Source organism: Phyllobates terribilis, unplaced genomic scaffold (assembly GCF_046119375.1).
Source record: "Phyllobates terribilis strain yellow unplaced genomic scaffold, ASM4611937v1 Scaffold_5__5_contigs__length_657084704, whole genome shotgun sequence".
Classification (NCBI taxonomy): domain Eukaryota; kingdom Metazoa; phylum Chordata; class Amphibia; order Anura; family Dendrobatidae; genus Phyllobates; species Phyllobates terribilis.
The window spans coordinates 291,454,955-291,471,280 of NW_027362765.1; the positions used below are offsets into that span (position 1 = coordinate 291,454,955).

Here is a 16,326-nt window from a genome sequence, read left to right on the forward strand (position 1 = left end):
GGAGAATATGTGAGGAGACTAAAGTGCCACCTACCTGACGGCTCTGCAGGACACTACATTTCTCTGCATTATCTCCAGAACTTAGAGGACTGGGGCTTCTGTCTGGTCCAATTCTGTCACTGGCTCCATCTGTGGTGGAAACAAATAACAATACATTTATCTAGAAGCCGGTAATGAGGTGTAACTAAGGAAAGACAACTTGTCTGCTCTGACACCAGCACGGTTTTGTGACCTTCAGAGGCCACTACATAGCTGTTACTTTTGAAGGGAATCTGTTACCAGGTTTTTGCTACCCCATCTGAGAGAAGCATAAAGGAGGGACAGAGATGTGTCATTTACTAGGCTGCTTAGTGCAGTTTTCATAAAATCAAAAGTCGTATCTGCTGTTGATCTACCAGTTCCCTGACAGTAGGCCAAGTAGTCCTCTAGTGATAATCGCCTGCTAATAAAATACTGATTAAAAAAAGAAAACTGCAGCAAGCGGCCCTGTACATGATATGTGGATGGAATTAGGGTCTCTGTCTCTACATCATGCTGCTCTCAGACTAGGTAGTTAAAAAATCATGACAGATTCCCTTAAAACTTAGTTCCTGACATATCTATCCTCAGTGACCAGCACTAGGATGGCAGCTGCTAGTGGGAGCAGTAGTGAGGTGCCAACTTGTAAAGAGGTGAAGAACATCCACAAGTGCCAAAATGAGTTAATGAGGTCAAACCTCAACCTACAGAGGGCATATTTTTTTCACACATGTGGATCCATTACACATGGTGGTATGAAAGTTTCAACATTGCCCCTGTATGCATGCACTTATTGGTGATCCTGAATAAAAGCTTATTTTGCACTTAGCCGATTACACTTTTCCCTACCTGCTGATGTGAGAGGCTGGTCAGTCATGACGTCCTTGTACAGATCCTTGTGTCCGTCTATATACTCCCACTCCTCCATGGAGAAATGGACAGTGACATCCTGACACCTTATAGGAACCTGACACACAATGATACATCATCATCATCCAGACACATCATCCCTTGTGTTCCTGTATAATGTCCCAGTATTCCCAGCAGCGCTCACCTCTCCAGTCAGCAGCTCAATCATCTTCTTGGTGAGGTCCAGGATCTTCTGACCATTGTGTCTCTCAGATATCAGTAAGTGAGGTGCAGGCTCCATGATGGGGCTCTGGCTCCTGCTCCATTCTCCAGACACAGGAGGATGGCTGCTTGGTGTGGCAGACTCATCAGAGGTCTTCTTAGCTGATATGTAATCCTGGGTGCGGAGGGAAAATGATAAATATCACTCGGTACATTCCCAGAATCCATCAGTCATGTCAAATCACAAAATTATATTGAATGTCAAACATTTGCCAAATATCCCAGCTACCAGGCTGAACACAGGTCTGGTTTATACATGTCGTCAAACTGTGATGCCGGGAGTCACCAACCGTTGGTAAGGTGAAGAGGGTGATTTAAAAAAAACAACAAAAAACTTTTGTGTTTACTTTAAAGGGAACCTGTCATGTCCCCAAACTCTATTAATGTGGAGATATGGGGTCAATCTGCAGGAAAGGTGCCCGGTTACCATAGCGAAAGGCCGGCTACTGGTAGAAAATGAACTTTATTCCTCCCGGCAGCCTACGGCTTTCTGTCATAGAGGCGCGGCCAGTGCGGCTTAAGTCATCGCTCAGTATACAGTGAGCGCCAGCTGTATGTACAGTACAGACCAAAAGTTTGGACACACCTCATTTAAAGAAATTTCTGTATTTTCATGACTATGAAAATTGTACATTCACACTGAAGGCATCAAAACTATGAATTAACACATGTGGAATTATATACTTAACAAAAAAGTGTGAAACAACTGAAAATATGTCTTATATTCTAGGTTCTTCAAAGTAGCCACCTTTTGCTTTGATGACTGCTTTGCACACTCTTGGCATTCTCTTGATGAGCTTCAAGAGGTAGTCACCGGAAATGTTTTTCACTTCACAGGTGTGCCCTGTCAGGTTTAGTAAGTGGGATTTCTTGCCTTATAAATGGGGTTGGGACTATCAGTTGTGTTGTGCAGAAGTCTGGTGGATACACAGCTGATAGTCCTACTGAATAGACTGTTAGCTGCTTTTTTCTTGCCATAATACAAATTCTAAGTAAAGAAAAATGAGTGGCCATCATTACGTTAAGAAATGAAGGTCAGTCAGTGCGAAAAATTGGGAAAACTTTGAAAGTGTCCCCAAGTGCAGTTGCAAAAACCATCAAGCGCTACAAAGAAACTGGCTCACATGAGGACCGCCCCAGGAAAGGAAGACCAAGAGTCACCTCTGCTTCTGAGGATAAGTTTATCCGGGTATATATACAGTACAGACCAAAAGTTTGGACACACCTTCTCATTTAAAGATTTTTCTGTGTTTTCATGACTATGAAAATTGTACATTCACACTGAAGGCATCAAAACTATGAATTAACACATGTGGAATTATATACTTAACAAAAAAGTGTGAAACAACTGAAAATATGTCTTATATTCTAGGTTCTTCAAAGTAGCCACCTTTTGCTTTGATGACTGCTTTGCACACTCTTGGCATTCTCTTGATGAGCTTCAAGAGGCAGTCACCGGAAATGGTCTTCCAACAATCTTGAAGGAGTTCCCAGAGATGCTTAGCACTTGTTGGCTCTTTTGCCTTCACTCTGCGGTCCAGCTCACCCCAAACCATCTCGATTGGGTTCAGGTCTGGTGACTGTGGAGGCCAGGTCATCTGGCGTAGCACCCCATCACTCTACTTCTTGGTCAAATAGCCCTTACACAGCCTGGAGGTGTGTTTGGGGTCATTGTCCTGTTGAAAAATAAAGGATGGTCCAACTAAACGCAAACCGGATGGAATAGCATGCCACTGCAAGATGCTGTGGTAGCCATGCTGGTTCAGTATGCCTTCAATTTTGAATAAATCCCCAACAGTGTCACCAGCAAACCACCCCCACACCATCACACCTCCTCCTCCATGCTTCACGGTGGGAACCAGGCATGTAGAGTCCATCCGTTCACCTTTTCTGCGTCGCACAAAGACACGGTGGTTGGAACCAAAGATCTCAAATTTGGACTCATCAGACCAAAGCACAGATTTCCACTGGTCTAATGTCCATTCCTTGTGTTCTTTAGCCCAAACAAGTCTCTTCTGCTTGTTGCCTGTCCTTAGCAGTGGTTTCCTAGCAGCTATTTTACCATGAAGGCCTGCTGCACAAAGTGTCCTCTTAACAGTTGTTGAAGAGATGTGTCTGCTGCTAGAACTCTGTGTGGCATTGACCTGGTCTCTAATCTGAGCTGCTGTTAACCTGCAATTTCTGAGGCTGGTGACTCGGATAAACTTATGCTCAGAAGCAGAGGTGACTCTTGGTCTTCCTTTCCTGGGGCGGTCCTCATGTGAGCCAGTTTCTTTGTAGCGCTTGATGGTTTTTGCAACTGCACTTGGGGACACTTTCAAAGTTTTCCCAATTTTTCGCACTGACTGACCTTCATTTCTTAAAGTAATGATGGCCACTCGTTTTTCTTTACTTAGCTGCTTTTTTCTTGCCATAATACAAATTCTAGCAGTCTATTCAGTAGGACTATCAGCTGTGTATCCACCAGACTTCTGCACAACACAACTGATGGTCCCAACCCCATTTATAAGGCAAGAAATCCCACTTATTAAACCTGACAGGGCACACTTGTGAAGTGAAAACCATTTCCGGTGACTACCTCTTGAAGCTCATCAAGAGAATGCCAAGAGTGTGCAAAGCAGTCATCAAAGCAAAAAGGTGGCTACTTTGAAGAACCTAGAATATAAGACATATTTTCAGTTGTTTCACACTTTTTTGTTAAGTATATAATTCCACATGTGTTAATTCATAGTTTTGATGCCTTCAGTGTGAATGTACAATTTTCATAGTCATGAAAATAAAGAAAAATATTTAAATGAGAAGGTGTGTCCAAACTTTTGGTCTGTACTGTATATAAAAATCTGAATATTCCGCTTGTCATGTTACTATCATATTTTATGTTTTTATATTTGTATGTGTAATGTTTGTGATATGTATTATAATAATGGTTTTATTTTGGATGCATACACGCCCATTACAGTGACCTCATGTGCTGGTGAACAGGTGGCAAATTAATGTCCCTCATTAACTATGTTTATATGTCGGTCAGCACTTGGGTCAGTGAGACCATGATTAAGACTTAAACGTCGAAACGCGTAGGTCCTGATCCTTGTAGTGCACCATATGGACAATTGGTGTGCAGCAATGTTTTAATGGGCACAATAAAAGCTATGTTTTATTTTATGAAACTAGCTTGATACGCTGGATCATCCTTTCCTTTTTTCTCATTTTATTTTCGATGTTACGTCTTCACTCCAGGACTTCAGCCAAAGTGCATGTCTTGTGGAATTGGACAGGACTAATGACCTAGCTGCGACCCTCACGGATTCTGCTGACGCATCTGCCAGGAAGTCTGTGGCCTTTAGGAGGATAGGTAAAGATGCTAGTATATCCTCTCTAGGGGTACCCATACTAAGATGTTCGTCAAGCTGGTTAAGCCATCTGGACATAGAACGTGCCACGCACGTGGAGACCACGTTTGTTTTTAGTAGGGCTGCCGAAGTCTCCCAGGATTTCTTTAGGAGACTGTTCATTTTACGGTCCAGAGGATCTTTCAGTTGTGAAGAGTTCTCGAATGGTAGCGCTGTTTTCTTAGCGACTCTGGCTACCTGGATGTCAACCTTTGATACTTCGGTCCAACATTTGGAGGTCTCTTCATCCACCAGGAATCTGTCTTTTAGTTCCGCCGGTATATTTAGTCATTTCTCCGGGGATTCCCACTCTTCTAAGATTAGATCTTTAATATTCTTATGTATGGGAAAAAACATTTTCTTTTTTCACCGGAGACCACCAAACATTTCCTCCTGAACTGTTCTGGTGTTTTTTTCTTTCTCCACCTCCATAGTCCTTCTTACTGCTGTGAGGAGTTCCTCAGAAGAAAAGTAATATTTTTTACTTTCTTGGCCTTCTTCTGCTGGGCTTACTTCACCTTCCTCTAGGACGTTTTCTAGTAAGGACATCTCATCTTGAGAATCTGATCCTTGACCTCTTCTTAGGAAATTTTCCTTTTCTTAGCCCTCCGAGGTATACTGGAGGTGGGCAGGAAGAATGAGGCCATGGAGGATTGAACAATCTGGCGAACTATTCTCTTAATTTCTTCTGTTAGGGACAGCTACTCATCTCTAATGATTTTCTCGGTACATTTCTGGCACAGCGGTCTCCTATTTGATGATGACAGCTTTTTCTCACATATAGAACATTTGCAGCTAACTTTACTCCTTGGTGCAGGATCCTTGTCCCTCTAAAACAGAGGGAGAAGGAATATGATGGTATAAAATTTACCTGCACCCAGGAAAGGACCCCAATGCCAGAGACTTACTGGGACTGCAACAGCACCGGGCTCTGCAGATGTAGAGCGGGAATAATTTAACCCTGTCATGTGTATATCACAAAAGGTTTGGTCCTACCTTAGGGTGTCTTCTTTCCAGGGCCTTATGTAGGCGATTGGACCCAGAGGCAGCTTCTCCCCCTTTGTCCAGGTGTAAGGCAGGGTAATACAGCGATACTGGCGGTCCTATCCCCGCCAATTCCTCATTCCCGGCCTTTCCTTTGCATATGCGTTCAAGCGTGGAAGGCAGGCCGGAGAGACGTCATCTATTGGGGCTCCGGCGCCCCCCGGCCTTCATTTCTAGTTATGCGTTCCAGCGTGGAAAGCATGCCGGAAGTGATGTCACCGGAATTAACTCCGGCGTCCGACGTCACTTCTGGCGTCCAGGGAGCATGTCTCACATGCTGCGGAGACCGGAAGTGGAGATCACCGCAGCTTCCAGCGTCCCGCGCTGCCCCGGAGGCCACATGAGGAGGGGGGAGGAGGCAGGTTGGAGAGCTCCAGGAGGCCTCCAACCTAGTACCCACAAGAACTTACCCGCGGGCGCGGACTGGATGAGGAGTCCTGAGTCCCGGAGGAGACAAGAGCAACCATAGGGAGGAGAGCATGGAATCAGTTCCAGCTGCCCGGCTTTCAGGTGAGGTTTAGTGTCCGCCGCCAGCACAGAGCACCACAGGATGACCTCTTCATCCCAATAGGGACAGGAAAAACACTGTAGGGAGGATGAGGGAGGGGCTAGTTGACCTCTTTGTGTTTCCTGTCCCTATTAGGGTGGGGTGACATCCTCCTGTGGTGCTGTCGTGGGGGGTTCTTAGAGACAAAAAGTATAGTGCTCTTGATTACCTTAATCCAAAGTCCATGGCACTGTTAGAAGCAATGGTTCTGATGGAAAAATTATATATGCTCCTTGCTGAAATACCGCTTTTACAATCAGAAATATTTTCAGGTTGAATCTGTAGGACTTTCTTTGCCTTGACTGTGAGATATGTTTTTGCCTTGGTAGGCTCCTTACCTCTTCTTTCCTGTTTTATACTATACAATTTTATTATCTTGTACTTCAGATGTCACAAATCACAAATGTTAATTTCTGTTACGCTCACGCCCGGACTGACTGGCGTGAGCGTGATTAGTGATCCCACTGTACCATGAACTGAGGAGTGCCTGGAGGGGCGTAACTAAGTATCAACCCGATCCGACCAAGGTCGCACGGCGGCCACTCGACTCCGTGGACCAAGGAGGAATCGAGCAGAGGGACAGGTGCGACTCCAGGTCAGACCCCGGTCACAGTTGTTGACTCACACCGGGGAATGCAGGAACAGGCAGGTTAGACTGGCATACAGGCAGGTGGGTATTGGCAAGTACGGCTGGTATGCAGACAGGTGGGCTCTGGCAAGCATGGCTGGTATGCAGACAGGTGGGCACTGGCAAGCACGGCTGGTATGCAGACAGGTGGGCACTGGCAAGCACGGCTGGTATGCAGACAGGTGGGCACTGGCAAGCACGGCTGGAGTGCAGACAGGTGGGCAATGGCAAGCACGGCTGGAGTGCAGACAGGGAGATTCTGGCAAGCACGGCTGGAGTGCAGACAGGGAGATTCTGGCAAGCACGGCTGGAGTGCAGACAGGGAGGTACTAGCAGGTTGGAGCGCAGGCTGGATAGGGTCCAGTACAGACTGGGAGACAGGTACAGAGCCGCAGATGCGGTAGACAAGGAAGAGCAGAGAGAAACCGCCGGAGAGGTGGGTAAGTCAGAGCAGAGAGAAACCGCCGGAGCGGTGGGTAAGTCAGAGCAGAGAGAACCCGCCGGAGCGGTGGTCAAGACAGAGCAGAGCGGAACCGCCGGAGCGGTGGGTAAGTCAGAGCAGAGAGAAACCGCCGGAGCGGTGGGCAAGTCAGAGCAGAGAGAAACCGCCGGAGCGGTGGGCAAGACAGAGCGGAGCGAAACCGCAGGTGCGGTGGGTAAGTCAAAGCAGAGAGAAACCACCAGAGCGGTGGGTAAGTCAGAGCAGAGAGAAACCACCAGAGCGGTGGGCAAGTCAGAGCAGAGAGAAACCGCCGGAGCGGTGGGCAAGACAAAGCGGAGCGAAACCACAGGCGCGGTGGACAAGGCAGAGCAGAACAGGGCAGAAGGTGCAGGCAGAGATGACAGGGCTCTGTTCACATGGAACAGACTGGAAAATGCAGGAAGATGGCTAAAACACAGGAGGTGGATACGGAGGAAGGGAAAAGGGACAAGCAGAACCAGAAACACACAAGGTACTTACTATGAAGTAGCGAGTGGACACAAAACTCACAAACAGAAGTACAGAGACAACGAGTAGGAGTTAGGTGCAAGTTCAGATACTGCAGGAAAAGGGAAGGTGCGGATATAGAGACAAACAGGTAACAGGCTAGGATACAGTTCAGACAGGAACTGCTACTGCAAAGAGATACAAGAACGAGTCTGAGAATACAGCCCCCAGAGTGGCGGAAACAGACTAGAAGTCACAGGTAACAGGCCTGGGAATACAGCCCCCAGAGTAGCGGAAACAGACTAGAAGTCAGAGATAACAGTTCTGGGAATGCAGCCCCCAGAGTGGCGGAAACAGACTAGAAGTCAGAGATAACAGGACAGGACCTGGCAATACAGTTGCAAAGACAAACTGAGTGAAGGTGTTGCTCAGGCACCTCCTACTGGGTGGAGGGGGTTTAAATATCCAGTGATTCACAGCAATAGGCTGGAGACGCATTAGGGGTGCGCCCACAGCAGCTATAAGAATCAGGAAGTAACCGGGTCGCCGCCCTAAGCAGTCAGTCAAGAGGCAAGCACACAGCATGAAGTGGAGCAAGATTTGCAGGCTGGACTGACAGGTAAGATTGCGGTCTTGCATAGTGGGAGGTAGTGCAGTATGCAAGCACGCCGCCAGGGATGTTACAATTTCCTTTGTTTAAACTGCTTAAAAAAGCCAATAAAGATTAGCCAAACTCCTCACCTCTCCGGTCAATAGGTAGATGATCTCCAGGGCAAAGTCTAATATTCTTTTCCTAATTGTATTATCGTCCTTCATTATTCTTAGCAGTTCTGTTAAAAAAGGAGAATTAGAGATGAGAACCTGTGAATCAGTGGGAAATTCAGTAGGAAATTTCTTCTACTGCAAGTATCTTCATGAAAAGAGAAGATGCTCTAAAATCATACATAGGAATTAACGTGTGAAATGTCACTTAGGGTATGTGCACAAGATATCTTTTTTCTGGTGGCAGTGCAGCCGAATTTTTCAAGGCAAAACCACTACAGGAAAACATTGGCTTTCTTCTTACAGAGGCTTTGCTGTTTTCCATTGCTTTTTGCGGCGACTCTGCCGATGACATCTTTTTTTTCTATTCTTTTAATTATCATGGCCAAAGAATGAATCTGCTACTTCTTTTAACAGCTTCTTGGTTTCCAAACCCTGAAGCAGTTAAAAGAAGTAACCACAGACTGAACATGTGCACAACTATGTCATTTTTATATCTTGATGAAAAAGACATATACACATACCTTGCTGAGAAAAATAAGATTGTCAGAGTACAAAATGAGAATAGAGAAATTACAGTAGACTCATGTAAAGCAGTGGGGAAATTAAGATTAACCGTCAAAGGGGTGAGAGGACCTGGTGTATGAACAAGATGAAGGTGCAAAGTGAACCTCATCCAAAGTTTAAAGTATATTAAGGAGAGTAGAGAAGTTTATAGATGCCAAGTTTGTATCTAAGGGTAACCTAAATACCCTGGAGCCTGGATGGAAGATGTCCTATCTTCACCCATAATTTTGTGGATTTATGATGGAACGAATTTAAAATGCAATTTTAGATACAAGACACATGGTTCAAAGAGACGTGGTTGACCCCTCCTTTCAATTTACTCCATGGAATTTGGGTATGTGGGATTTTCCACTCTGCCATATGAAGTTTTTAATTTTTTTATGCTGCCTAATAGAGTAAATCCTGCTAATATCACAAAAATGGTTTGAAAAATGGTAAAAGTAAATTCACATGGAGTCACTGGCCAATGCTATCCAACAAAGTGTATCTATCAAAGGCCTTTGTGAAGGTTAATCTGAACAGTTAAAGCTTTAAAAGGTTGAGTAACTTTAAAGAGACTGTTCAGAAATACTAAACATAATGATACCTAAATGTGAAGTAAGCCACCTTCAGACTGTTTTTCCTGGAGTGGCGATTCCATAAAATAATTGGGGATTCATATACCTGTGGTACCGGAACAAGTATATGTCCTAAATTATCCTTCTTTGCTGTGTACCCTAGAAGGTGATTTTTTTTAGGTCTAGATCAGCCTTCCACTCTCATGGTTTGACAGGATAAATGCTCTTAAAGTACTTTAGGTAAAATGTTCATTTTACCTGTTTCAAACTGTAAAGGAGATAAAGATAGTTGACACCCTTTGAAAAGATTTGATGTATAACAAAATGCTTTATGGGTCCTAAACATGGTTGGAAACATCACTGACGCCCTGAGAAGTGGAACAGAAAATTGAGAGCTCAGCTGCAGCGAACACAACCTGGAACCACAGATGGAGTAGTTGTAGGTTTGTGGGGACCCTGAGACGGCAAAGCCAAAGTATGGGGCTGAGGCAATGTGCAGACCAGACCTGGAGTTGTAAGTCAAAGAATATTGGACTTGCCAGGCCGTGGCATTGGTTCTTTACAAGAAGAGGGCTGTGAGAGAAGAGAGTAAAGATGTCCGTAACTATGGAGGGCGCAGATCAGATATGCTGTATAATTGAAATATTGCTTACAAGAAGATGTTGCGAGCATGTATAACCATTAAGCCTGTGCCACTGTTCTATGTTCCATACAGGGGATGTAACCACTAAGCTTTGTATCTGCTTCCACCTGTATATACTGTATATTTCATCAAGTGACACAGTAAAATCAGGTATATTTTAGTAAAGTGGACTGAACACTTACTTGTCACAATCGTGAACTCTGTGTTCCAGTGACATCAAATAGTATACGACCTTAGAATACAACATCTGCAGCAGTTACCATCACATACACCCAAGGGAACCTATTTCACTAGTGTCTAGGACACCTCAGTCTGTGCGACCCTTACAAAACCATACCTGACGATCCTATCAGGAGTTACTTTATCAGGCTTTGCAGGATAATGAGCAATTTTACATGGTGTAATACTTGTCATAAGCAAATGTTGAGGCCCAAATTAAGAGGAGGAACTGATCCAAGTCACTTCTCTGTGTACCATGTGGCATTCACCTGAAATTGTATTTTAGATTTGTTTCATCATAAAGCCACAAAACTGTAGGTTCAAACAGAACACAAATTATTATCACTCCAGGTCCAGAGGCTGTTTTGGTTACCTATACACACAAAATTGGTGGGCCATGAATCGGTCATCCACTCTCCTAAACATAATCAACCTGTGTAAAAGATTCGACAAGCACCTTTGTGCTGTTCACATGTCAGGCCCTCTTACACCTTTGGTGGGTAATCCTCAGTTTCTCTCCACACTACATGAGTCTACTTAATTTTCCCTACCCAATGATCCTATCACTTCACTTGCATAGATGATGCACTCGATTCTCGGTTTAAAATCTCTTCATGCACTCTTGGATGACCAGGAGAGCATAACAGGTATTTGGATGAGATGTCTTCAGTTTTGCAGAGATTTTAATTCCCTGACACCTACATCCAATCTCCAATCCACAACTATTTCTTATGAGAGGCTAGGCTTCCCTTTGGGAGGCACTGACGTATGCCATTTGTTTGATCTTTAACATTGTAATGTCAGAACGCAGATGACAAATGTCTCAAATTTATGAGTCTGTGGAAGAGGAAACAAATCAGTTGAGCCATGGACTAAATCTTTTTTCTTAACCCCAAAACTGTCAGCATTCTGTAAACTTAAGGAACTAAACTACAAGATGCTGACCTGATGGTATAGAACACCTGTCAAACTCTATAGCATGGTTCCTTATGTTACAGACATTTGTTGGAGGTGCTCCTCAACTCCTGGTACAAGACTGTACATTTGGTGGAGTAGCCAGGGGTCCAACCTCTTTGTAATGACATATTCTCCCTTTGTAATTGATTAAGAAACTCACATATCACATTCAGATGTCACCAAAAGTAGCATTTTTATTCATGTTTCCAGATTAAAAAAAGCCTACTAAAGGGATTTTGATATAGCCACTCATCAGATTATCATCAGGCTTTGGAAGGAGCAATCTACACCAACTAGGATCATGAGGATAGACTCTGTGGACTCACTTCAGCATATGGATAAGTTAAGGGAATTTGATGACAAAGCAGAATGAACGGTTTACCACAAGGTACTACTGGTCGCAATTTAGAGTGTTTCCAGATTTCTCAACATAGTCATCCTAAGGTACACTCCTTGATTAAACTTTTTATAATATTGTGACCCTTGGAATAAAAAAAAAATGCATAGAAACCCTGCAGTAAGTAAATAGTAACACATGTAAAAAACAGGGTAAAGCATAAAAGCCATGCCACTGTGACCATGTGTACCCATTCAGGATGGTCTATACTCTAGTAACTCAGCTTGCTATGAGCCAGTAAACCTCAAAATAGACGGCGGCACAGCTGGATTCGGGCCTGACTGTGGAAAGATGAGTAAGTAAGGTGCACAGCCCAAAGGAATTGTCACAACCCTAAATGTACTGAGTTACAAGAAACTGAAACAAAGCAAAAAACAAAGGCCAGCACACCTATAAGTGTAATATGTAGTGTGCTATTACTATTTATAAAAAGGTCCTATAGGGACACATGTTATACATGGTGATCCCTTATCTGTGGATCATATTTATTTTCACATCACATGGGTATTGGTGGCTTTTAATGGATTATAATTAAAGATATAATTTTTAGATGATCACACACTGTCTGTGACTAAACAGCCTGGACCCAGACTCCCCTCTATTACATCCATATCGCCTGCGTTTTCCATTTCTTGATTTTGCATTCATATGTGATTTGCTATGTGTTTTGAAGAGAAGATACAAATTGTGCAAAGCATTTATATGGTGCGGACCCAGTGGACGCACTTGACCCTCAGTGGTTTCACCAGGGGTTGGATACATGTGTGTGAAGCAACACATCTAATGACCTCTTAGGCTATGTGCACACGAAGCGTTTTTACTGTGGAAACGCTGCGAAAACGCTTGTTAATAAGTCTGCCAGGTATAGCAATGGTAATCCGGATGTGCTGTGCACATGATGGGGAAATATCCGCTCCGGATTACCATTGCGGTAAAAAATGCAGCATGACCATTGTTCGGGCGTTTCTGCCGCGAATTCGCGCCCATTGACTTGCATTGAACCGCAGCAAACCCGCAGGTAAAATATCTATACTTGCGAATTTGCTGCGTTTCAATTAAAGCCAATGAGCGCGAATTCGCGCCGGAAACGCGGTGGGGGTGGTACCCGGGTAGGGAGAGGAGGACTACAACTCCTCTCATCCGACCGCTGCTCCCGCTGATAACAGCGAGAGTGGTGTGGCTGGGAGGAGCAGTAGTCTGCTCTGCACAGCTCGCGGTTAAAAAAAAAAAAAAAGAAGTAAAAATAAAAACCTTATACTCACCTGTCATGCGGCACCCGGTGTCCTCCTGGTCCCCGGCGGCGATCCGATGCTCCCGGCGGCCAGCGGTACACTGCAGCTGATGGTCATGTGACCTCCCCATGGGAACATTTTCAAGAATGCTCGCACGGTGGTAAGTTCACCGGGGCTGATCTTCAGCTGATCAACCCGAGTGACCTTCTGCAGCAGCATGTATACTGATAGTAGTGATTTTACACCCCTGTCAGTATACACTGCTTTCTTCTACAGCAGTGACACCAGTGATTGCTGATGTCACTGCAGTAGAAGTGACCCGGATCGTCGTGGGAAAATCGTTGGCGGTACGTGGACTGCGTCGTTGATGGCGGACAGGTGAGGGATATGCTTGGTTGTTATTTTACGTTTTTTCAGAAGATCGATGGCTTCGCGGACAGAGGGTAATAAAAAAAAATTGTAGAACCGTGTGTGTTTTATTTCATTAAAATACTTTATTCTAGCCGTGTCTTTTATTGAAAAAGTGGCAACCATTTTACTACGCAGTTAGTAATGGGGGCGTCTTATAAACGCCCTCCATTACTAACCTGGGCTTCACGTCAGCCGCCAATACAATGCTGACGTGAACCCCAACCCCAACCCCATTACTCCACTCGCCACCGCTACAGGGCAGTGGGAAGAGCGGAAGCTAAGTGCCAGACTTGGCGCATCTTATGGAATACCCCATTTCTGGGACTGCTGAGGGGTGATATTAATAGCCGTGGAGTGAGCTATTATTCATGGTCCCTTCCCTGGCTATTAATATTAGCCCGCAGCTGTCAGTTTAGCCTTTGCTGGTTAGATTGTTAAAAAATTTTCTGGGGTCCCACTGTAATCTAGCCAGTAAAGGCTAAACAAACAGCTGTGGGCTGATATTAATAGCCCTGGAACAATGTTGGCCAATGGTCATAATATCAGCCCCCAGCGGTCGGCTTTGCCTCTGTTGGTTATGAAAATAACGCGGGAGCCCATGCCATTTTTTTTTTTTTAAATTTTAGGCTCTGTGCCCACGATCCGGACGTAGCAGCACTTTGGACGCATATTTTTGCTGCGTTGAAAACTTTGCATTCTATTGAATGCAGGTAAATCCACATGTGTTCACTGAACCATGCAGATTTACCGCATTCTATACATTCTAGTGGTCAAATTTCTGTTGCAGAGGCTAGTGACTCCGCAAGAGAATTTGACATGCTGCGGTCCTGAAAGACACACCGCATGTCAGTGTCCACGGGTGATCCGCATCCTCCTATGCATGTATAGTGGACATGGGATTTCTAGAGATCCCATCCACTATGCTGTAACATCTGGATACTGCGGGTTTGACGCTGTATAAACACGCAGCTTCAAACCCGCAGCGGCTCCTGTTCGTGGCCACGTACCCAAACTTACCCGCAGCCTGTCAATTTCTGTAGCGGACACGTCAGTGCACATTTTGACTAACTGAAGTGTCATTATATGCGGTGGATTCACATGTACTAACATCAAAAGTGCGGCATTAGATCACAGTGTTTTGGACGCAACAAAAATACGCTGCGTCCAAAACGCTGCTGAGTGCTGATCAGGGGGACTTAGCTGCTAACGAACCAGCAGTGAGGTGTAAATTATAGCCAGGGACCATGTTTGCAAATGGCACCTTCCCAGGCTACAAATAGCAGCTCACAGCAGCTGCATAAATTACGTGAATAGAAATGCTAATGAAGATTGAGTGAATGGGACTAGCTGACACCTAGCTCTTTTGTTTGGTGATGACAAGACCTTTTCATGACCAAACCTAAGTAAAGTAAAGAGTTAAATAGACACACAAACACGAGAGTAAACACTTTATTTGAAATACAATAGACACATTCTTTAATCATTTAAATTAACCAATATACTCACCCCAGTTCTGATGGTAATCCAAGGGTTTAAGCAAATAACTTTATTTAGCTCCAAAAAGCATTCATTGAGGTACAAAAACGCTTCAAAAAAAGCATCAAAAAAGCGACAAAAACGCGCAGAATTTCCGCTTGTGTTTTTCCTGCCAAGGAGATGGGGAAACACACAGGAAATTTCTGCTTCAAATCTTGATCATGCGCACATAGCCTTAGGCTACGTTCACATGTTTTTTTGCTGTGTTTTTTTCTGCAGGCAAAACCTACTTTCTTTGCAGTAAAGAAACAGCATCAAAAAAGCAGGTTTTGATGTGTTTTTGCTGCGTTATATCAGGTACATTTGTCTCCTGTGTGTGCTGATAAAGTTTAGTGCATAAAAAAACATGATCCAACTTCCTGAGGTTTTTGCATCAAAACCTGATACATGCGTTTTTGTGCTACCCATTGCTTTCTATGGGTGAAAAAAGCTGAAAGTGACATGCCGCATTTTGCAAAAAAGCACAGCAGTTTGACAAAGCAGTCAGGGAAAAAACCCAATGTGTGCATGAGATTTCTGAAATTTCATAGCTTTTGCTGGTACTGTAAAACACGGCTGTCAATTTGCATAAAAAAATGCATCAAAAACGCAACGTGTGAACATAGCCTTATGATGTCGCATTCTGACTTGCGGATGTTACAGTCACAAATGTTTCCATGTCATCCTGAGAGTAACTTTCATATTAGAACCTGTGGGCCAAACTGGACAAACCCTTTAAACATAAGGGACAGTGCTGGATCTATAGCTACCAACACATCTGCTCTGGGAGAATACGATGGAGGCCAAGATAAAGCTCCTGCTCACTGCTGTGTTTTGGGTGATAGGCATCCCAGAGAGGTGTTATCGTTGTTTACTAGCTCCATGGTAACCTCAAGTATTTGTGAAGCTTTCTAGGGACATACAGCTATACTTCTTTCCCTTGTAGCATAGTATAGCGTCCTGTACAATACACACAACACCGGGGACTACAAGTCATACATACCCCGAGCTAGACCTCAGATGTAGCTGCTGAATACTGGTGCCTGCAGGACCTGCGGTGACGTCATCGTCATGTGGTCGGTGACAGAGATGGGCAGGTTCTGAGGAGAGGACACTAGAAAGTGACTGCAGGACCTGTGGTGAGGTCATGTGACATTAGGGGGCGCAGCTCTGCAGTGGGAAGCTGCTCTTTGTGAGGTCTCCTGGGCTCCGTGGGGGGGGGATCACGGACACCGTGTGGGGGCTCCTGGGGTCCGTGTGAGAGGACAGTGGAGAAGTGATGGCTTCTGTGTGATTACACAGCAGAAATGTATCCCAGTGGCTCATGCAGACTGATAAGAGCCTTGCTGGGAGTTGTAGTTCTATTCACTTCTACCTTCTT

At 44.6% G+C, this 16,326-nt stretch overlaps 1 protein-coding gene across 2 annotated transcripts in view; it reads right to left on the reverse strand.

Annotated features, from left to right (window-relative positions):
- The window catches only part of LOC141272995 (uncharacterized), a 31,854-nt gene extending 15,807 nt beyond the window's left edge, over positions 1 to 16,047 (reverse strand). Inside the window, exons 1-5 of one of the 2 annotated variants that reach the window (XM_073684265.1) lie at positions 15,949 to 16,047; positions 8,427 to 8,515; positions 1,073 to 1,264; positions 868 to 985; positions 35 to 129 (exon numbers count right to left, since the gene is read on the reverse strand). In XM_073684265.1, the coding sequence (XP_073540366.1) occupies positions 35 to 129; positions 868 to 985; positions 1,073 to 1,264; positions 8,427 to 8,501 (480 nt within the window). In that variant the 5' untranslated portion in view covers positions 8,502 to 8,515; positions 15,949 to 16,047. The remainder of the gene's footprint in view (positions 1 to 34; positions 130 to 867; positions 986 to 1,072; positions 1,265 to 8,426; positions 8,516 to 15,948) is intronic. The other variant, XM_073684266.1, reaches the window with a different exon arrangement.
- Between the last annotated feature and the right edge of the window lie 279 nt (positions 16,048 to 16,326).